Source organism: Choloepus didactylus, chromosome 4 (assembly GCF_015220235.1).
Source record: "Choloepus didactylus isolate mChoDid1 chromosome 4, mChoDid1.pri, whole genome shotgun sequence".
NCBI lineage: Eukaryota > Metazoa > Chordata > Mammalia > Pilosa > Megalonychidae > Choloepus > Choloepus didactylus.
The window spans coordinates 80,372,606-80,391,142 of NC_051310.1; the positions used below are offsets into that span (position 1 = coordinate 80,372,606).

At 36.1% G+C, this 18,537-nt stretch overlaps 1 protein-coding gene across 3 annotated transcripts in view; it reads left to right on the forward strand.

Annotated features, from left to right (window-relative positions):
- The first annotated feature begins 470 nt into the window (after nt 1-470).
- The window catches only part of TTC23 (tetratricopeptide repeat domain 23), a 100,286-nt gene continuing 82,219 nt past the window's right edge, over nt 471-18,537 (forward strand). For all 3 annotated transcript variants that reach the window (XM_037832927.1, XM_037832928.1, XM_037832929.1), the window contains exons 1-3: nt 471-651; nt 15,141-15,340; nt 18,366-18,489. In XM_037832927.1, coding sequence (XP_037688855.1) covers nt 15,161-15,340; nt 18,366-18,489 — 304 coding nt within the window. In that variant the 5' untranslated portion in view covers nt 471-651; nt 15,141-15,160. The remainder of the gene's footprint in view (nt 652-15,140; nt 15,341-18,365; nt 18,490-18,537) is intronic.

Genomic DNA, 18,537 nt, shown 5'->3' on the forward strand with positions numbered 1-18,537 from the left:
ATCAACTTCAGCCTATTTTCATTTCTTAAAAAAAAGAGAAAATACTATTTTTAATGTATAAATTTAACATCTGATAATCGATCGTGAAAAATGAATCATACTAAAATAACTTATGCCCCTGAGATGGACACAAAAGTAGCCAAGTGATTCTATGTGATAATTATAATATACCATGACCACTCAGAAGTTCCCTCAGTATGTAGATGGTCATTTTTCACATTTTGCCACTCTAAAAACAAAGGGGAAAATCCTCCTAATTTAAGCTAATAACTTTGCCATCTTTGATAAACCAACATCACTAGGCAGCGATACCACTTTAAGAATATTCCAAGAAAAAAGGCAATCACATTTTAAAATTCCCACCTCTGTCTCTCAAGGATTGGGTTACAAACTCGGCCAAAATACTCTTCTCCACTCCCTATTGGTGCATGCTCCGTCATTCACTCTTCTGCCTTGAGTTACCACGTTGCTTTACGGGAAAAGGCTGTTCGAATTTAGTCTGGAACTGCTCTACTTTAGACTTTTTCGTGGTTATTAATCTGTACAAAGAATCACCAAACTGATACAGCGGGAACCAAACTAGCCAACCAAACTGCCGAGACATCTGTAATTTGCTCGAAAAAGGAACGGAGAACCTTTCAAGAATACAGGGTAAATTGACAAAGGATTTTACGACAAAGTTAGCGATTTAAGTTAAAACTTTTCGAGTTTTTCGCTAGGTTTAAAGGAGTAGCTATCAAAGGAAAACCAGAGAATAGACAGGTACTAAGGATGGCAGGAGGAGGATTTTCAGAGGGGGTTTTCTCTTTAGGGTGAGGTTGGAAAGACCGTCAGATTATCAGTGGATTTTTGAAAGGTAAAGAGAACGGGATAATGAGATTAAATATAGATTACTTTCTACTTTAAGAAGCTGTGATTTGTTGTTGTTGCTTTAATATGGACTTGGAGGGACATTTACTAATATGATTTTTTAATAAAACGGATATTTTTATTTGTATACTATCATACATTGCATATTAGACAATAAATACATCTAGGAGAGAAGTAGAATCAGCTTTGGATCCAAATTTTGTGTATACTATTTGTGGATTAGGAAATCCAGGCACACATCTGATAATGAGGGAAAACATAACATTGGTATATGAAGCAGAATCAGGTAATTAAGGTAAGGATAAAATCTCAGAAATCCACTATTTTTCAAAAAATGATATTTTCATTGAAACTAAGATATAAAAGTGCAAGAGAATATCAATAAATAAGAATAACTTATTTATATGTTAAAACTTGCATTTGAAACAGCAACATAATTTTTTTTAGGATTCAGCCCAAGTTAAAATCCCAAAATATAGTATCTTAAAGATTCTTCAAATATTAATTCAATTAGTAAACATAATGCTTAGCGGCACTTCTGTACTTCTATAGGGCCTAATTCATAGTAGGTCCACAATAAACATTTCTTGAGTGCCCTTTGTTAATCCATATATGGCAATATAAAATAATAACATACAGCTCATGCTCTAGCTGGGAGACAAATCAGATTCAAACATTTAAATTAAAATTTCTGGACAGTTCTTGATACCCAGATGACTTTTTTTTAATACATTTTTTATTGTGAAATTTAACATAGATACATGACAGTGATAAGTTTCAAAGTACAATTTAACAAGTTAGAGAGCAAATTTCAAAGAATGTTATGTGTTACATTTCACAATTTCAGTTACTTCCTTATTGTGAAATGTAACATATATACAGAAAGGTGATAACTTTCAAAGTTCAATGTAACAAGTAGTCATATAGGTAATTTCAAAGAACGTTATGGGTTACAGTTCCGCAGTTTCGGTTATTTCCTTATTGTGAAGTATATATACAGAAAGATAATAACTTTGAAAGTACAATTTAATGAGTAGCTATAGAGCAAATTCCAAAGAATGTTAAGGATTATGGTTCCATTTCAGTTATTTCCTTCTAACTATTCTATATTCTATCATCTAAAAAATATATAACAATTCAGTATTTGTAATCCTTTGTTAAAACCTATCTTGTCTGTTGCTACCCCTTCCTCTCGTTTAATCATTTTCTTGATCTTCAGGGGTGTCCAGGCAGTGAGCACACTAACTTACTGATATTGAAAAGGGGTGTCAACTTTATGGAGAAGCAGGATGCATCTAATTGTTGTCCAGTTGACTTTTATAGTTTGTAGATGCCTCAGGAGCTCAGCTCCCTGTGAGCTTCAAATATTCAGGGAGATCCAGTTTGGGCCTGAGCAATGGGCAAAGTTTCAGTAGCTAGACAAGAAGGGAGGTCACATTCCAGGTAATGGGTGAGTTGTTAGCTTAAGAAAGGAAGAATTGGCTCTGACTGCAGGTTTATTTCAGGATCATGGGTTAGGAAAAAAAAAAAAAAATGAGAAGATACATAGAGCCAAAATTTCCGGAATTAAGGAATGTGGTGTTCTGGGCATTGAACAGGTAGAGAATTTATGAAAGTAATATTTGAAGAAAATAAAACTGACACTGCTGTTTTAGATGGCTCCAAGGGCAGAAACCAGAAGCAAAGGAGCTGGCAATTGAGCCTCTTAAGTCATTTTATTCAAATACCTGTACTCTACCATTGTTGAATAACATAAATCTCAATGCATTTCTTTGTATTCTTCAAAAACATTGATTTTATTTTTTGTTTTACAAATTGTATTAGATGTGGGGGTGGTTGTGGTACAATTAAAACAGTAAAGGTGATTATAGTACACAGCGAATCGATTGTTTCTCCTTTTCCCTCAGAATTTGTGTGCTTTCTTGATTCTATTTAACTAAAATGAAGGAATTTCAACAACTAAAAAAAAAATTTGTGACTAAAGAACAGCACGGAAGGTGCTCTTATTCAGTCTGTAGGCATTTTACCCAAACCGCTCCAACACAAAACTCGAATCCACACAACCACAGTGAGCTGCTGCAATATGCCAGACATGCTGCTCATTGTTGGGAAAGCAAAGGCGAATCAAGTACCGTCTCCCAAAAAAGAGCACAATGCTTCAGGGATGCCATTCCTGCAATGAAACTTGCTACAAAAGAATCTGAAGCTCATCCAGCCTACGTTGTTGACCAGTGGTTCTTAATTAGGTAGTGGGAGAAGGAGGAATCTTTGATCATGGAAAAGCACCCTGAGATAAATATCCCTGCAATAGACAACCCATGTAGGAGATAGTAGTGCTCACCAAATATACCGTCTGCTCCCCTAGATAACTAGGCAAATGAATAGTTAAACTTTAGGGAAATGATGGTGAGAAGTAATAGGTGAAAAGCCTGTTTTTCTAGTCTTTCTGGAAGAACCACATTCTGTTTATCCAGTCAACAGTTGACAACAGTTTCCATCTTATGCCATTAGTTCTGTTGATGTATAATTAAGCCTTGGTCAGCCTCGATCTTTGAATGATGCTGTGGATCTGACATTCGCCCAGCCCCCAAACCAAGCAGGTTGTTTATGTAGCATGGAGGAGTTACTATGTTACCTCATCATAGCTTATCCAAGCCTACCTACCACAACTATTAATGGATTTGCCCCTGGGGATATTGGCATTTCATTTATTAAAGTTTTCCTAAGGGAAAAAAAAAATGCTCTAATTAACTGAGTTTCGGGTATCAGAAAAATGAGGTATTTGAAGAGAAAAATCACACCATAAAAATGGTTTATTTGCTTATTCTGTAATTATTTACTGAGGCCTAGTAGGTGCCAGACACCCTATCAAGTGATCCTCCTATTTGTAGAGCCAGAATATTCATTTAAGATTGGTTTTCAAGATTTGGGGAGGCCTCTGCCACATTGTCTCTGAGAATTAGGGCTGGCCTATCTTATAAAAGTCTTTCTCACAATATGTATAAAAGCCAGAATTACAAATGAAACTGCTATATAGTTTTCATAGCTATTTTTAACACCTTAAGTGAGGTGTAATTTATTCAAATAAATTTATGGTAATTTATTACCATAAAATTCACTTGTTTTAAGTATACAATTCAGTGATTTTTTTTTTTTTAGAAAGTTTACATAGTTGTGCAACCATCTCCAGATTCCAATTTTAGAATATTTACATCACTCTAGAAAGATCCCATTTGCAGGTATTCCCCATTCCTACTCCCAGCCTCCAAAAATCACTAATAAACTTTCTGTCTCTATGAACTTACTTTTCTGGACATTTCATATAAATAGAGGCATTTAATATGTGATCTTTTTTGACTGGCCTTTCACTTAGCATAATGTTTTCAAGGTTTATGCAAGTTGTAGCATGTATTAGTACTTCACTCCTTCTCAGTGCTGAGTAGTATTCCATTGAACAAACAATACCATATTCTGTTTACCCATTCAACAGTTGACAAACATTTGAATTGCTTTCAGTTTGGGGCTATTATGACTATTGCTTGCCATGAGCATTTGTGTTCAAGTTTTTGTCTGAATATGTATTTTCATTTCTCTTTCATATATACCTAGGAGTTGAATTTCTGGGTTGCACTGGTAACTATGTATTTAACTTTTTGAGGAATTGCCAAACTGCTTTCCAAGTCAGCTGCACCATTGTCCATTCCCACCAGTAGGGTACTGTGCCAGTTTGAATGTATTGTGTCCCCCAAATGCCATTATCTTTGATGTAGTCTTGTGGGGCAGACGTTTTGATGCTGATTAGATTTGCTTGGAATGTGCCCCACCCAGCTGTGGGTGATGGCTCTGATGAGATATATCCATGGAGGCATGGCCCCACCCATTCAGGGTAGGCTTGATCAGTGGAGCCATATAAATGAGCTGAGTCAAAGAGAAGGAACTCAGTGCAGCTGTGAGTGACGTTTTGAAGAGGAGCAAGCTTGCTAGAGAGGAACGTCCTGGGAAAAAGCTGTTTTGAAACCAGAACTTTGGAGCAGACGCTAGCCACGTGCCTTCCCAGCTAACAGAGGTTTTCCGGACGCCATTGGCCATCCTCCAGTGAAGGTACCTGATTACTGATGTGTTACCTTGGACACTTTATGGCCTTAAGACTGTAACTGTGTAGCCAAATAAACCCCCTTTTTATAAAAGCCAGTCCATCTCTGGTGTTTTGCATTCCACAGCATTAGCAAACTAGAACAGGTACTGTGGTAGTTTGAAGCTGTATGTACCCCAGAAAAAGGTGTTCTTAAATGTAATCCATTCCAGTGGGTATGGCCCATTGTAAGTAGGAACTTTTGATGAGGTTACTTCAGTTAAGTTGTGACCCAACTCATTCAGGCTGGGTGTTAATCCTTTTACTGGAGTCCTTTATAAGAAAATGAAATTCAGCCACAGAAGTAAGAAGCTGAAAGCAACAAAACCTGGAAGAGAAGGGAGAGGCCAGCAAAGATGCCATCATGTGCTTTGCCATGTGACAGAGGAGCAGGGATTGCCAGCAGCCAGTCTTTGGGAAGAAGCATTGCCTTGATGATGCCTTGATGTGGACATTTTCTTGGTCTCAAACTGTAAGCTAATAAATTCCCATTGTTTAAGCCAACCCATTTCATGGTGTCTACTTTAAGCATGCCAGGAAGCTAAAAGAGGTATGAAGGTTCCAATTTCTCCATGTCCTCACCAACACTTGTTATTGTCTTTTTGTTGTTGTCATTTTAATGACTATGAAGTGATAGTGCCTTCTACTTTTGATTTGCATTTCCCTAATGACTAATGGTGAGCATCTTTTCATGTGCTTATTGGCCATTCCTGTATCTTGTTTGATGAAATGTCTCTTTAAATTTTCTGTCTATTCTTAAATTGGGTTACTTAAGTTGTAAGAGTTCTTTATATATTTAAGATGTAAATTCTTTATCAAATACATGATTTGCAAATATTTTCTCCCATCCTGTGAGTTTTCTTTTCACTTTCTTAATGGTGTCTTCTGAAGCCAAAAAAGTTTTTAATTTTAATAAAATCAAATATATCAATTTTTTTTAATTTTATCACTTGTGCCTTTGATATCATAGCCAAGAAATATTTGCCTAACCCAAGCTCATGCAGATATACTCCTAAGAGTTTTATAGCTTTTGTTGTTACTTTTAGGTTTTTGAGCCTAAATTTTGAGTTAATTTCTATGTTCATGTGAGATAGGAGTCCAACTTCATTCTTTGCGTGTGGCTATCTAGCTGTTCCAGCATCATTTATTGAAAAGATTATTCTTTCCCCTTTGAATGTCTTGCCACTCTTGTCAAAAATCAACTGATTATAGATTTATTTATGGATTCTGAATTCTATTCCATTGATTTTTAAGTCTTTCCTTATGTAAGTACCACACTGTTTTGATTACTGTAACTTTGTAGCAAGTTTTGAAATTAGGAAATGTGAGTGCTCCAACTTTGTTCTTTTTCAAAATTGTTTTACCAATTCTGGATCCATTGTAATTCCATATGAATTTCAGGATCAGCATGTTAATTTTTGCAAAAAATAAAAAAAAGCAGCTGGGATTTTGATGTGGATTGCATTGAATCCATAGATTAATTTGGGGAGTGTTGCCATCTTTATAATATTGAGTGTCTTCCAATATATGAACATGGAATTCTCTCCATTTATTTAGATATTCTTTAATTTCTTGGCAATGTTTTGTGATTTTCATTGTTCAAGTCTTGCACTTCTTTTGTAAACTTTATTCCTAAGTATTTTATTATTTTTGATGCTATTATGATTGAAAATCTTAATTTCGTTTTCAGATTATTCATTGCTGGTGTATAGAAATACAATTGATTTTTATTTATTTTGTGTCCTGCAAACTTGCTGAACTTACTAGTTTTAGAAGGGTTCATGTGTGTATGTGCACGCATGTGGGTTCCTTAGGATTTCCTGCACACAGGATCAGGATCTGCTAATAAAGAATTTTTTTTTCTTCCCTTCCTAACTTGCATGCCTTTTATTTCTTTTTCTTCTCTTTTTACACTGGTTAGGACAATCCAGCACAATAAGTATTTTGGTGGCTTTAAGATTTTTGTAGATGCTTTTACAGGTTGAGGAAGTTTCCTAGTGTGTTGAAAATTTTTATCATGAATGGGTGTTGGATTTTGTCAAATGCTTTTTTCTGCATCTATCGAGATGATCATTTGGTTTTGGGTCTTTATTCTATTAACATGGTATAATACATTAATGATTTAAGAGGTTAATCTAACCTTACGTTCCTGGGATAAGCCCCACTTGGTCATAGTGCGTAATCCTTTTTAAATGTTGCAAGATTTGGTTTGCTAATATTTTGGGGGGGATTTTTGTGTCTAAATTCATGAGGGTTATCGGTCTGCAGTTTTATTTTCTTGTGATGTTTTTGTCTGGCTTTGTTATCAGAGTAATACTGGCCTCATAAAATGAGTTGGAATGGTCCTCTATTTTCTGATAGAGTTTTATAGGAGGCATATTATAGCTCCTTTGAAGTTGGTTGAAGTCACTTCTGAAGCATCTGGGTCTGAAATTTACTTTTTGTAAACATTTTTCATTATTAATTTATATTTTTACTTATGAGTCTATTCAGGTTTTCTATTTCTTTTTTATTCCATTTTGGTAGTTTGCATCCTTCTAGGATTTTTCCCTTTTCACAGGCTTCTGATGCCTCAACTTATACATGGTCAAGGTTGATATTTAACTTGTATAGTCTCACACAGTCATAATGGTTGTTGTTTCCTAATAGCCACTGTCCTGGGGGCCTCTGCCCCTCCCTCAGGTCCGTCTTAACATTTCCCCCACAAATCAGCACCAAAGGTTTAACACCTGGAACAGCAGGGGACCTTCAGAATCCAGCTCCACCATACTTGCCATCTATACAATTTGATTGGTCCCCCTGCTTTAACAGCTATTGAATATTTTGAACATAACCTCCTTGGAAATGGAAGACTGAGACCCCACTTCAGAACTCTTCCTCCCACCTTGATTTGGAGCTCTTCATGTGCTTCAGCATTCTACTGGGCAGGTCTGATAGAAGATAGCAGCATCAATTGATTGGCTATGTCTGACTGGCAGTTGTGGCCACTGATTGAGAGGTCTGAGAAACTGAATCCAAGTCTGTCAGGAAGAAGGTGGTGTGTGGGGTCTTGGCTGATATCTAATGAAAATTTAAGCCCCAGCTATGGCTGTTACTAAGAAAAGAAAAGTGGCTGATGACAAGCGTGTATCTCAAAGTAAGCGTACTGAAAAATATGTTTTTATGTCAAAGGTGTGCTGACACTCATTAAAACAGACACTTGTGTGGGCACACACACATACACACACACACACACACAATGTAAGGTCACTGGCTCAAATCTCTCCAGAAGCCAGGCAGCTAACAGCCATATTCCCATTTCCAAGCCCTTGCTAATTATTCACTCTACATGAGATGCTTTCTCCTTTCTGTCCTTGCTTTCTGAAATATTTTCAGCCAAACATGCTGAGTATTCCCTAAGCACTGCAGCAGTAATGATTCCCATTTCTAAAGTCTTATCACTTCCCACACTTCCAGCATTTGTACCACCTATTACCATAATTAATTGGGTGCCTGATGTTTTTTCCAGCTAGATTTTACTTTTCTTGAGGCTACTTTTTCCACATAGTACAATGTTCTGGTGCATTGCTGATAGTAGAAATTCAGTACATATTTGTTGAATGAATAACAATGAGGTGAAATATAAAATAAGTTATCTGTAATAAGTGATAGAATTGGAGTTTGAAGTATCTGGGCAGGGTGGGGAGAGTACAGTAGGATCTACACTAAGCTGATCCACTAACGTGGTTTTTTAAAAACAGCTTTATTGATTGTCATAGAAGTGGACAATTACCAGTTTTGACATATGTACACACCCATGAAAGCACCACTACAATACAAATAATGAACGTATCCATCATCCCAAAAAGTTGTCTTGTGCCCCTTGGTAATTCCTCCACCCCACTCCTCACACCCAGTTCAAAGCAATCACTGATCTGTTTTTGGTAACTATATATTGGCTTGCATTTCCTAGAATTTATATAAATGGGATCGTACAGTATGCGCTCTCTTGTCTGGCTTCTTTCACTCAGCATTACTGTTTTGAGCTTCACATTGTAGCATATCTATTCCTTTTTAATGCTGAGTAATATTTCATTGTATTGTTAAACCACAGTTAATTTATGGACATTTGGGTTGTTTTCTGTATTTTGGCAATGAAGAATAAAAGTGCTATGAACATTTGTATACAAGTCTTTGTGTGGGCATATGCTATCATTTCTCTTGGAGTGAAATGTCTAAATCATGTGCTAGGTATATGTTTATACATTCCCACCAACACTGTATTAGAGTTCCAGGTGCTCCATCTCCTCACCAATACTAAATATGTTCAGTCTTTTTAATTTTAGCTATTCCAGTTGGTATGAGTGGTATCTTCTTATGGCTTTAACTTGCATTTCCTTAATGATTAATGATATTGTGCATCTTTTCATGTGCTTACTTGTCATCAATATATCTTCTGTGATGAAGTGTCTGTTAAAATATTTTTCCCATTTTTATAGTGAAGTGTTTGTTTTCTTATTATTGAATTCTGAGAGTTCTTTGTATATTCAAGATACAAGCCTTTATCAGATGTATGTTTTGTAAATACTTTCTCCCAGTCTGGCTCATCTTTTCATTCTTTTAATAATTTCATTTGAAGGGCAGAAATTTTTTATTTTGATGAAGTTTAATTTGTTATTTTGTTTCTTTTATGGTTCTTTTTGGTATCATATCTAGGAAATCTTTGCCCAACCCAAGATCACAAAGGTTTTCTTCTAAAAGTGTTTGTAGTTTTAGGTTTTATATTTAGATCTATGATCAATTTTGAGTTAATTTTTTGTATGTTGTGAGGCATATATCAAAGTGTTTTTTCATTTTTGTTTTATTTTTACATGTGGATATCCAGTTGTTCCAGCACTATTTGTTGAACAGACTGTTCTTTCTCCAATAAATTGTCGTTGCATCTTTGGCAATAATCATTTGCTCATATGTGTGGGAGTTCATTTCTGGACTCTCAATAACCACTGCCTTTGTTATTGCAGCTTTATAATAAGTTTTGAAAACAGGTAGCATTAGTCCTCCAATTTTGTTCTTCTTTTACAAAGCTGTTTTGGCTGTTTGTAAAAGAAGTTTTGGCTGTTCCAGGTCCTCTGTATTTTCATATAATCTTTAGAAACAGTTTGTCAATGTCTACCAAAAAAAAATTACATACATATATATGCTGGAAAAAATATATATATATGCTGGGATTGGAATTGTGATAACTTTGAATCTATCAATCAATTTAGGGAGAATTGACCTCTCAACAATGTCAAGTCTTCCAACCCATGAACATGATGTATCTGTCTCCATTTATTGAGACCTTTAATTTCTCTCAGCAATGTTTGGTAGTTTTAATTGTAGAGGTATTTTTCATCTTTTAGAAGATTTATTCCTATTTCTTATTTTTGATGCTATTGTACATGGTGTTTTTAAATTTCAATTTGATTGTTCATTGCTAATATATGGACATATAATTTTGTATATTGATCTTGTATCCTGCAAGCTTGCTAAACTCATTTATTAGTTCTAGGAGATTTTTTGCACGTTCCATCGTATTTTCTACATAGAAGTTCATAGAGCTATACTGTGATATAACTGTGAATAAAGGCAATTTCATCTTTTCCTTTCTGATCTGGATGCCTTTTTTTCTTGATTGGTTGCACTGGATAGAACTTCCAGTTCAATGTTGAGTAGAAATTTTAAGAGTGGGAATGTCCTTGTCTTGTTTTCTGGTCCTAGAGGACAAGTATTTAGGCTTTCACCATTAAGTCTGATGTTAGCTCTAAGTTTTTCATAGATGCCCTTTATTGGATTGAGGAAGTAAGATTCTAATCCTACTTTGCTGAGAGTTTATCTTAGAAATGGATATTAAATTTTGCCAAGTGCTTTTTCTGTGTGGATTGAGATGATCATATGGTTTTTCTTTTTTAGCTTATTAGTATTGTGAATTACACTGACTCATTATTGAATATTAAAACAATCTTGCATCCCTGGTATAAACTCCACCTGGTCATGAAGTATTTCCCTTGTATATATTTTTGGATTTAAGTTGTTAATTCGGATTAACATTTGGTTTTGAATTTTTGCAATTGCTTTCATGAGGAATATTGATTTGCAGTGTCCTTTTCTTCTAATTTTTTATTTGTCCTGTATCAAGATCTCATGAAATAAGCTGGGAAATATTCCCTCCTCTTCAATTTTCTGACAGAGGTTGTGTAGAATTTGTATTATATCTTCTTTAAATATTTAGTAGAATCCACTAGTGAAGCATCTGGGTCTGGCATTTTCTTTGTTGGGAGTAGTTTCTTTAACAGATACAGGGCTATTTAAGCATTTATTTTCTCTTCTGTAAGCATTGGTTAGTGTCTTTAAAGTTTGTGTCTTTAAAGGAATTTCTCCATTTATCTAAGTTGCCACATTTATTGGCACAAAGGTGTTTAGTTTATAATATTCCCTTATTAACTTTATAATATTGGTGGGATCTGTAGTGATGTCATCTCTCATTCCTGATATTGGTGATTTGTGTCTTTTCTCTTTTCCAATCAGTCAGACTACAGTTTATCACTGTTTTTAATCTTCTCGAAGAACCAAAAAAAAAAAAAAAAAACAAAACAAAAAAACACACGCTTTTGATTGGTTACACTGATTTTCTCTATTGTTTTTCCAATTTTATTTCATAGATTTTTGAGTTTAATCTTTATTACTTATTTTATTAATTATTTTCTTCTGCTTACTTTGAGTTTAATTTGTTTTTCTTTCTCTGGTTTCTGAAGGTAAAAGCTGAGGTAATGAATTTGAGATCTTTTCTAATAAAAGCATTTAAATCTGTAAATTTCCCCTCAAAAGACTGCTTTTGCTGCATCTCTCAAATTCTTATGTTTGTATTTTCATATTCATTCCATTCAAAATACTTTCATATTTCCCTTTTAGTTTCTTCTTTGACCCATGGATTATTGAAAAGTATATTATTTAGTTTCCAAATGTTTGGGCATTTTCCGTATATCTTTCTGTATTTGATTTATAATTTAATTCCTTTGCAACCAGAGAATATGCTTTGTATGACTTGAATCCTTATATATTTATTGAAACTTGTTTTATGGACCAGAATACAATCTGCCATGCAATGTCCATGTATATTTGGGTGTGAAGTGTTCTAATAAATATCAGATTGGTAGATTATGTTGCCCAGGTCCTCTATATCCAATGATTTTACTGTCTGCTTGGTCTATCAGTTATGGGAAAGAGGTATTTAAACCTCTGACTATAATTGAGGATTTATCTATTTCTCCTTGCAGTTCTCTCCATTTGGGGTCATATGTTTTGAAACTTATTACATGTGTAAACAATTGGGAGAGTTATGTCCTGTTGATAAATGGACCCCTTTATCATTATAGAATGACCTTCTTTATCTCTGGTAATTTCTTTGCTGTGAAATCTACTTTAATATTAATATAGTCACTCCAAGTTTCTTTTTGACTAATTTTAGAATGTTATATTATTTTTCACCCTTTTACTTTAACCTAGTTGTATTATGTTTAAAGTGAATTTCTTATAGGCAACATGGAGTTGCATTTTGCTTTCTTATTCAGTCTGCCACTCTGCCTCTTAATTGGGGTGTTTAGACCATTTACATTTAATGTGATTATGAATATAGTTATATTCAAATCTGTCACCTTGCTATTTGTTTTCTATTTGTCCCATCTGTGTTTTTGTTCCTTTTTATTTTCTTTTGGATTATTTTTATGACTTTATCTCCTTTGTTGGCTTATTACTATAATTCTACTTTGTTGTTTTAATGGCTGCTGTAGGTTTATACTAAATGTCTTTAACTTATCTCAGTCTACCTCCAAGTGATATTATGCCTCTTTGCCTATAGTATTAGAATCCCACAATTCCATTCCTCCATTCCTAGCCTTTATGCTATTATTTTACTTATACATACGGTATAAACCCCATGATACATTGTTATTTTTTTATTTAAAGAATCAATTGTAGTTTAACTATATTTAAATAAGGTGAAAACATTCTCATAACTTGTGATTATTAGTTCCCATTTCCATTGCTCTTCATTCCTTTGTGTAGATGTCGATTTCTAATTGCTATCATTTTCTTTCCACCTAAAGGATTCCTTTAGCATTTCTTTGAGAACATTGTAGTGCTAGTCTGCTGGTGATGGATTCTTCCACTTTTTGTTGTTGAAATATATTTTCACTGGCATAGAATTTTAGGTTGACAATTTTTTTCTTCCCACGCTTTAAAGATGTTGCTCCACTCTCTTCTCATGCTCTTGTTTCCTCTGAGAAATTTGCTGTCATCCTTATCTTAATTTCTTTATATGTAATGTGTCTTCTTTTTTCCTGCTCCTTGTAAGATGTCTTTATCATGGATGTGTTTATCATGGCTTTGAGCAATTTGATTCTGATATTTCTTGGTGTAGCTTTCTTCATGTTTCTTATGTTTAATGTTCACTTGAGCTTCTCAGCTCTCCAGCTTATACTTTTCCTCAAGTTTGGAAATTTGGGGGCCATTGTATTTCTTTAAATATTTTCTGCTGCCCTCCTCCTTTAAGAATTCCAATTAATATATATTAGGCCTCTTGAAGTTTTTTCATAGCTCACGAAGGTTTTTTTTTTTTTCCATTTTGCTTAGTTTCTACTGCTTTGTCTTCAAGTTCACTAATCTTTTACATGCAATGTCTAGTCTGCCATTAATCCCATCTAATGTATTTTTCATCTCACACATAATCTTCATGTCTACAAGTTCAATTTTGGTCTTTTTTATATCTTACGTGTCTCTGGCTTAAATTTTTAAACACAGGTAATAACACTTACAATATCTATTTTAATATCTTTCTCTGCTAATTCTAACATCTGTCTCAGTTCTGGGTCAGTTTCAATTGATTGATTATCCTTCTCTATGGATCATGTTTTCTTGCCTCTTTGTATGCCTAGTAATCTTTGACTGAATGTCAGACATTGTGAATTTTATCATGTTGGATGCTGACTTTTTTGTATTATTATGAACATCCTCGAGTTTTATTCTGTGATGCAGTTAAGTTACATGGAAATAATTTGATCCTTTTATGATTTGTTAGGTGGATTCTAGCAATCCTCAATCTAGGGATAATTATTCCCCATTACTGAGGCAAAACCCTTTTGAGTACTCTACTCAATGCCCCATGAATTATTACTTCAGTCTGTCTGGTGGGAATAGGCCCTGCCAGCCCTGTGTGAGTATCAGGCACGGTTCCTTATAAGCAAATTGGATGATTCTTTCTCTAGACTCAAGTAGTTTCCTCATACACATGCTGATCAGTATTCTCCCCCATACTTGACAGGTCCCTCTGCTCTTCTCTGGGTCCTCGTTCTGTACACCTGTCTCCTCTCTCGTAGTCTGTCCTGTGAACTTTAGCCACCTTCTCTCCCTAGACTCTAAGCTCCATCTCCCCAAATAGTCCACTATGTTGCTTCTGGGTTCCTTGTCCCTGCACCCCAGCCTGGAAACTCTCTCAAAATAATAAGCTGGGGTGATCATGAGTCTTACCTTGTTTATTTTTCCCGTCTCTCAAGAATCGCTGTCTTGTTGTCTGATGCCCTGTGTCATAAAAACCATTGTTTCATTACGTTTGTCTGTGGGTTGTTTTGTTTGTTTGGTTTTTGATTTTTTCATTTTGTTGGTTGGTTGGTTGATTGATTGGTTATTTCAGGCAGGAAGACAAATCTGGTCCCTATTACTCCATCTTGACCAGAAATGAAAATCAACAGTCATTTATTTTTCTCTCTCATGCATCTGTGGGTTATTTGGGGATTCAGCTGATCTCATCTGGCTTTATAGGAGTTAGTTGGGCTCAGCTGATTTCTGATGGCCATCCATATATATGTGGTTTTTTTTTTTTTAATGAACAAATAATGTTCAGCTTAGTTGAAACTGGAAATCAGCCTGAAAGTTTTACAAAGAAGTCAATACTAGCCATGGTGATCTTTTTTAATAAAATGCTTCTAATTTAAAAGAAGTCATGGGCAGGGTGTTGACATTTTCCTAGATTTTAGCCTCAATTTCTAGGGGAAGAAAATGTGTGTTTCTAAAAGTAATTATGGAAATTATCATTAACACCTTTACTTTTTTATTTAAAAATTAGAAGACAATGTATTTAAAAATATGCAAGAATCACAGGAAACCCAAATATCCAACCACCTAGATGAAACTGTTGCTGCTGTCAGTATAACGCCTAGAAAGAAGATCCAAATCAAGCTGCCTCAGACAGCTCTATTTCAGCCTCCTCGAGAGAAACTCCTTCAATGTGAAGAGAAAGCCAAGTCCTATTCCAGCAGTCATGAAGTAAGGAGCCTTTCTCTTCTATACCTGTACTCTATTAATGATCAAGGAAAGTCAGATATTTTGGGTTACATTCCTAATCTCAGGAGTTTTATATAAAAGAGTGTATAAGAGAGTACCTTTCACTATAGCATCAGTGAATGTAGCTTCTCAGGGCTCCATGCCCAGCAGCTGGCACAGTAAACATTTAGTATTTGTTTACTGAACAAATGCATAGATGAACAAACAAGTCCACCATGGCCTCTGGCAAGTGTTTACTAGACTGCCTGGCTGTGGGCTTGGCCTACTATGGTCATTTTCAAATCAGCCAACAAATGTTAATTGAGCTCCTACTATGTGCTGCATCTAGGCACTAGAATCAACGTAAACAAGGTGATAAAGCGTCTGCTCTCAGAGAACTCAGAATTGTTGTATTCTTAATCTGCTTGTTTTCTGCATGTTTCTTCCACATTTTCTTCTCAAAAGTTTTGCTCATTCACTCATTTATTCAATATACCTTTCTCTACCACCTTCTATGTATCAGGCCATGTTCATTCATTCATTTCATAAATATCTATTGTATGCCCAATATATGCCAGGTGCTGGGAAAGTGCTGGGGGCACCTTGGGGAAAACCACAGTCTGCACTTTGGAGGTATTCATAGTTTGGTTGGGAAGATAGAAGGGGATGGATCATTTTAGTGTTTTAAGTTCTGTGATGGACACAAGCTCAGAGTGATATACAACAAAATGGAGTGGCAATGAGCCCAGATGTGGTGGAGGGACAGCAATTAAGGTACATTTCTTGGGGGAGGAGTTACTTGGACTGCATTTACTTAGGAGTTGGCTAGGTGAGGAAGAGGGCAAAGGTGTTCTGGGAAAAGGTAGCCAATGAGTAAGAGCCCAGGGTCTGAGGGTGCACAGTATTTTGGGGAACTACAAAGAACTTTCTGGGGCACCGGCTTTAGTGACAGGGTCGAAAATGAGGCCTGGTCCTTACCTTTCCACCTCTGCTTTGCCCCTTCAGCTTTCTTTAATCAGAGTTCTTCTTTCCTGCCTCCTCTCTTGCTGTTCCAATTATCTGTTGCTACATAACATACACCCCAAAACTTAGTGGGTTAAAGCAAAACAGTCATGCATTTTCACACGAACATGCAATTTATGCAGAACCCTGTGGGGCTGGGTCAGCTCTGCTCCAAGCAGCCTCAGTTGGGCTCAATGGGAATAGAGAATCCTCTTCTAAGATGGCTCCCTCACGTGAGTGCTTGGTGCTGGCTGCCGGGTCCTTTTCCTGTGGGCCTCTCCATGAGGCAGCTTAGGCTTCCTCACAGCATAGCAGTTGGGTTCCAAAAGTGAGCATCCAAGAGATAGAAAAAAGAAGCCGCCAATTTCTTAAGTCCTGGGCCAAAAAACTGCCAAAGCCTTTCTTTATCCACATTCTATTGGTCAAACAGTCATAAAACCCAGATTCAAAGGGAAGGGGACATCCCCAGATGGAAGGAGTACCAAAGAATTTTGGAGCTGTGTTAAAAACTACCATACTTGCTTCAAGTATATTGCTTCCCTGAGCTGACCTGGAGCTGGAAATTCACAGTTCCTTATTCTCTTTGTCCTAGCCCTGAATGAAAAAGTGTTTCCCATTTTTTCTGTTTGCAATCTTGATGATTGCATTTGCCATGCTAGTATCATATGCTGCTAGGGAAAGTATTTGAATTGAGATTAAAATGTGTTATTTGCAAACTGCTACCACTTGCCCACTTATGTGTTACAGCTCAAAAGCGAGTCCTCACCTGATGCACACAAAGTCAGAAGACACTGGGATTTTGAGAAGAGAAAAGTTTATTTAGCAAAGGCTAGCTTTGTGGAGACAGGAGGATAAATAGTTCCTCAGATCTGTCTCCCCAGGCTGGAAAGTTGAGGGATACTTATGGAATTAAGCAAAAGGTAGTGGGGATAGGGATTATTAGGCCTTGTGACACACTGGGATTGGCTGGTAAACATTCAAATTTAGGATCACAAGTTGGCTATTTTCATTGGCTGTGTCTACGTTTAAATTTGGGATTGCAAGTTGGTTATTATCATTGGCTGGTGGGTTCTTTTATCTTAAGATGTGGGCTTGTGATGTTGCTGGAATTTGTAATCATTGGACTTCTTGCTTTCTTTCAGGTCTGGTGTTTCTCTTTCCTGTAGTCCCTGCTTACTTTGATTTCACTTGCAGGGTATTTTATGTCATTTTAAGTTCAGGTCTGTTCTTTTCAGTGCATGCTTCGCTAGTTTCAGTTAGTTCTGTGGGGGAAGAAGAAAGCAGGAACTTGTCCTGGGGTTAGGTGAATCCCTCATTAAACTTGAAAGAGGGAAGTGAAAGTTTTAACAATTTAGTAAGATAGGGGCTATTCTAGTGGATTAGCACAGGGCAGTTTCAGGGAGTGTGATTTTTACTATTATAATGACGCCAAGTTTTCTCCTAGGTTAACTTTCTTGTAGCTGTGCATATCTTTGCGGTTAAAGCTAATTAAGGCTGGTCTTGCTAGAGCTGTTAAAACAAGAACTTATTTTTGGGGTGTGTAGGTGGGAATTTCAGAGAAAAGAGAAATGGAAACTTTTGCAACCTAGTTAGAGAGGGAGCTGCTTCGGCCATGGGAGGGTGGGGGGAGGCAGTTATGAAAAACGGGGCAGGGTCCACTACAATTGTGCCTGAATATATAGTAGATTTTCATTGATGGGCAGCTGGAAGACCTAGGGAATGATTAGATATCTGCTCTACCTTTTCTATTTTTTCTTTATTCCATTACATTTTTCACCACTAGCATGCTATAAAATTTAGTTATTTCTTATGTTTATTGTCTCTTTTCCCCTACTGAATGTAACCTTCCTATGGCCGGGATACAGGGCTTTGTCTGCTTTGTCCTTTGATACATCCCAAGTGCTTGAAATCATGCCCAGCACATAGTAGGCACTGAATAAATACTTATTGAATTGTTTATTTAGGGCTTTGTGACTCTTAAGTTTTAAGTTGTCTAAATGCAAAGCCCATTTTCTCTTCCTAACAGTATAAACAGGCTGTCCACGAGCTCGTGCGTTGCATAGCCCTCACAAGAATTTGCTATGGTGACTCACACTGGAAACTAGCAGAGGCATATGTCCATCTGGCTCAAGGCTACCTCCAAATGAAAGGTAAGCTCCTTTCAGACTGAGGACAACAGTCATTGGCTTCTGCTGTTT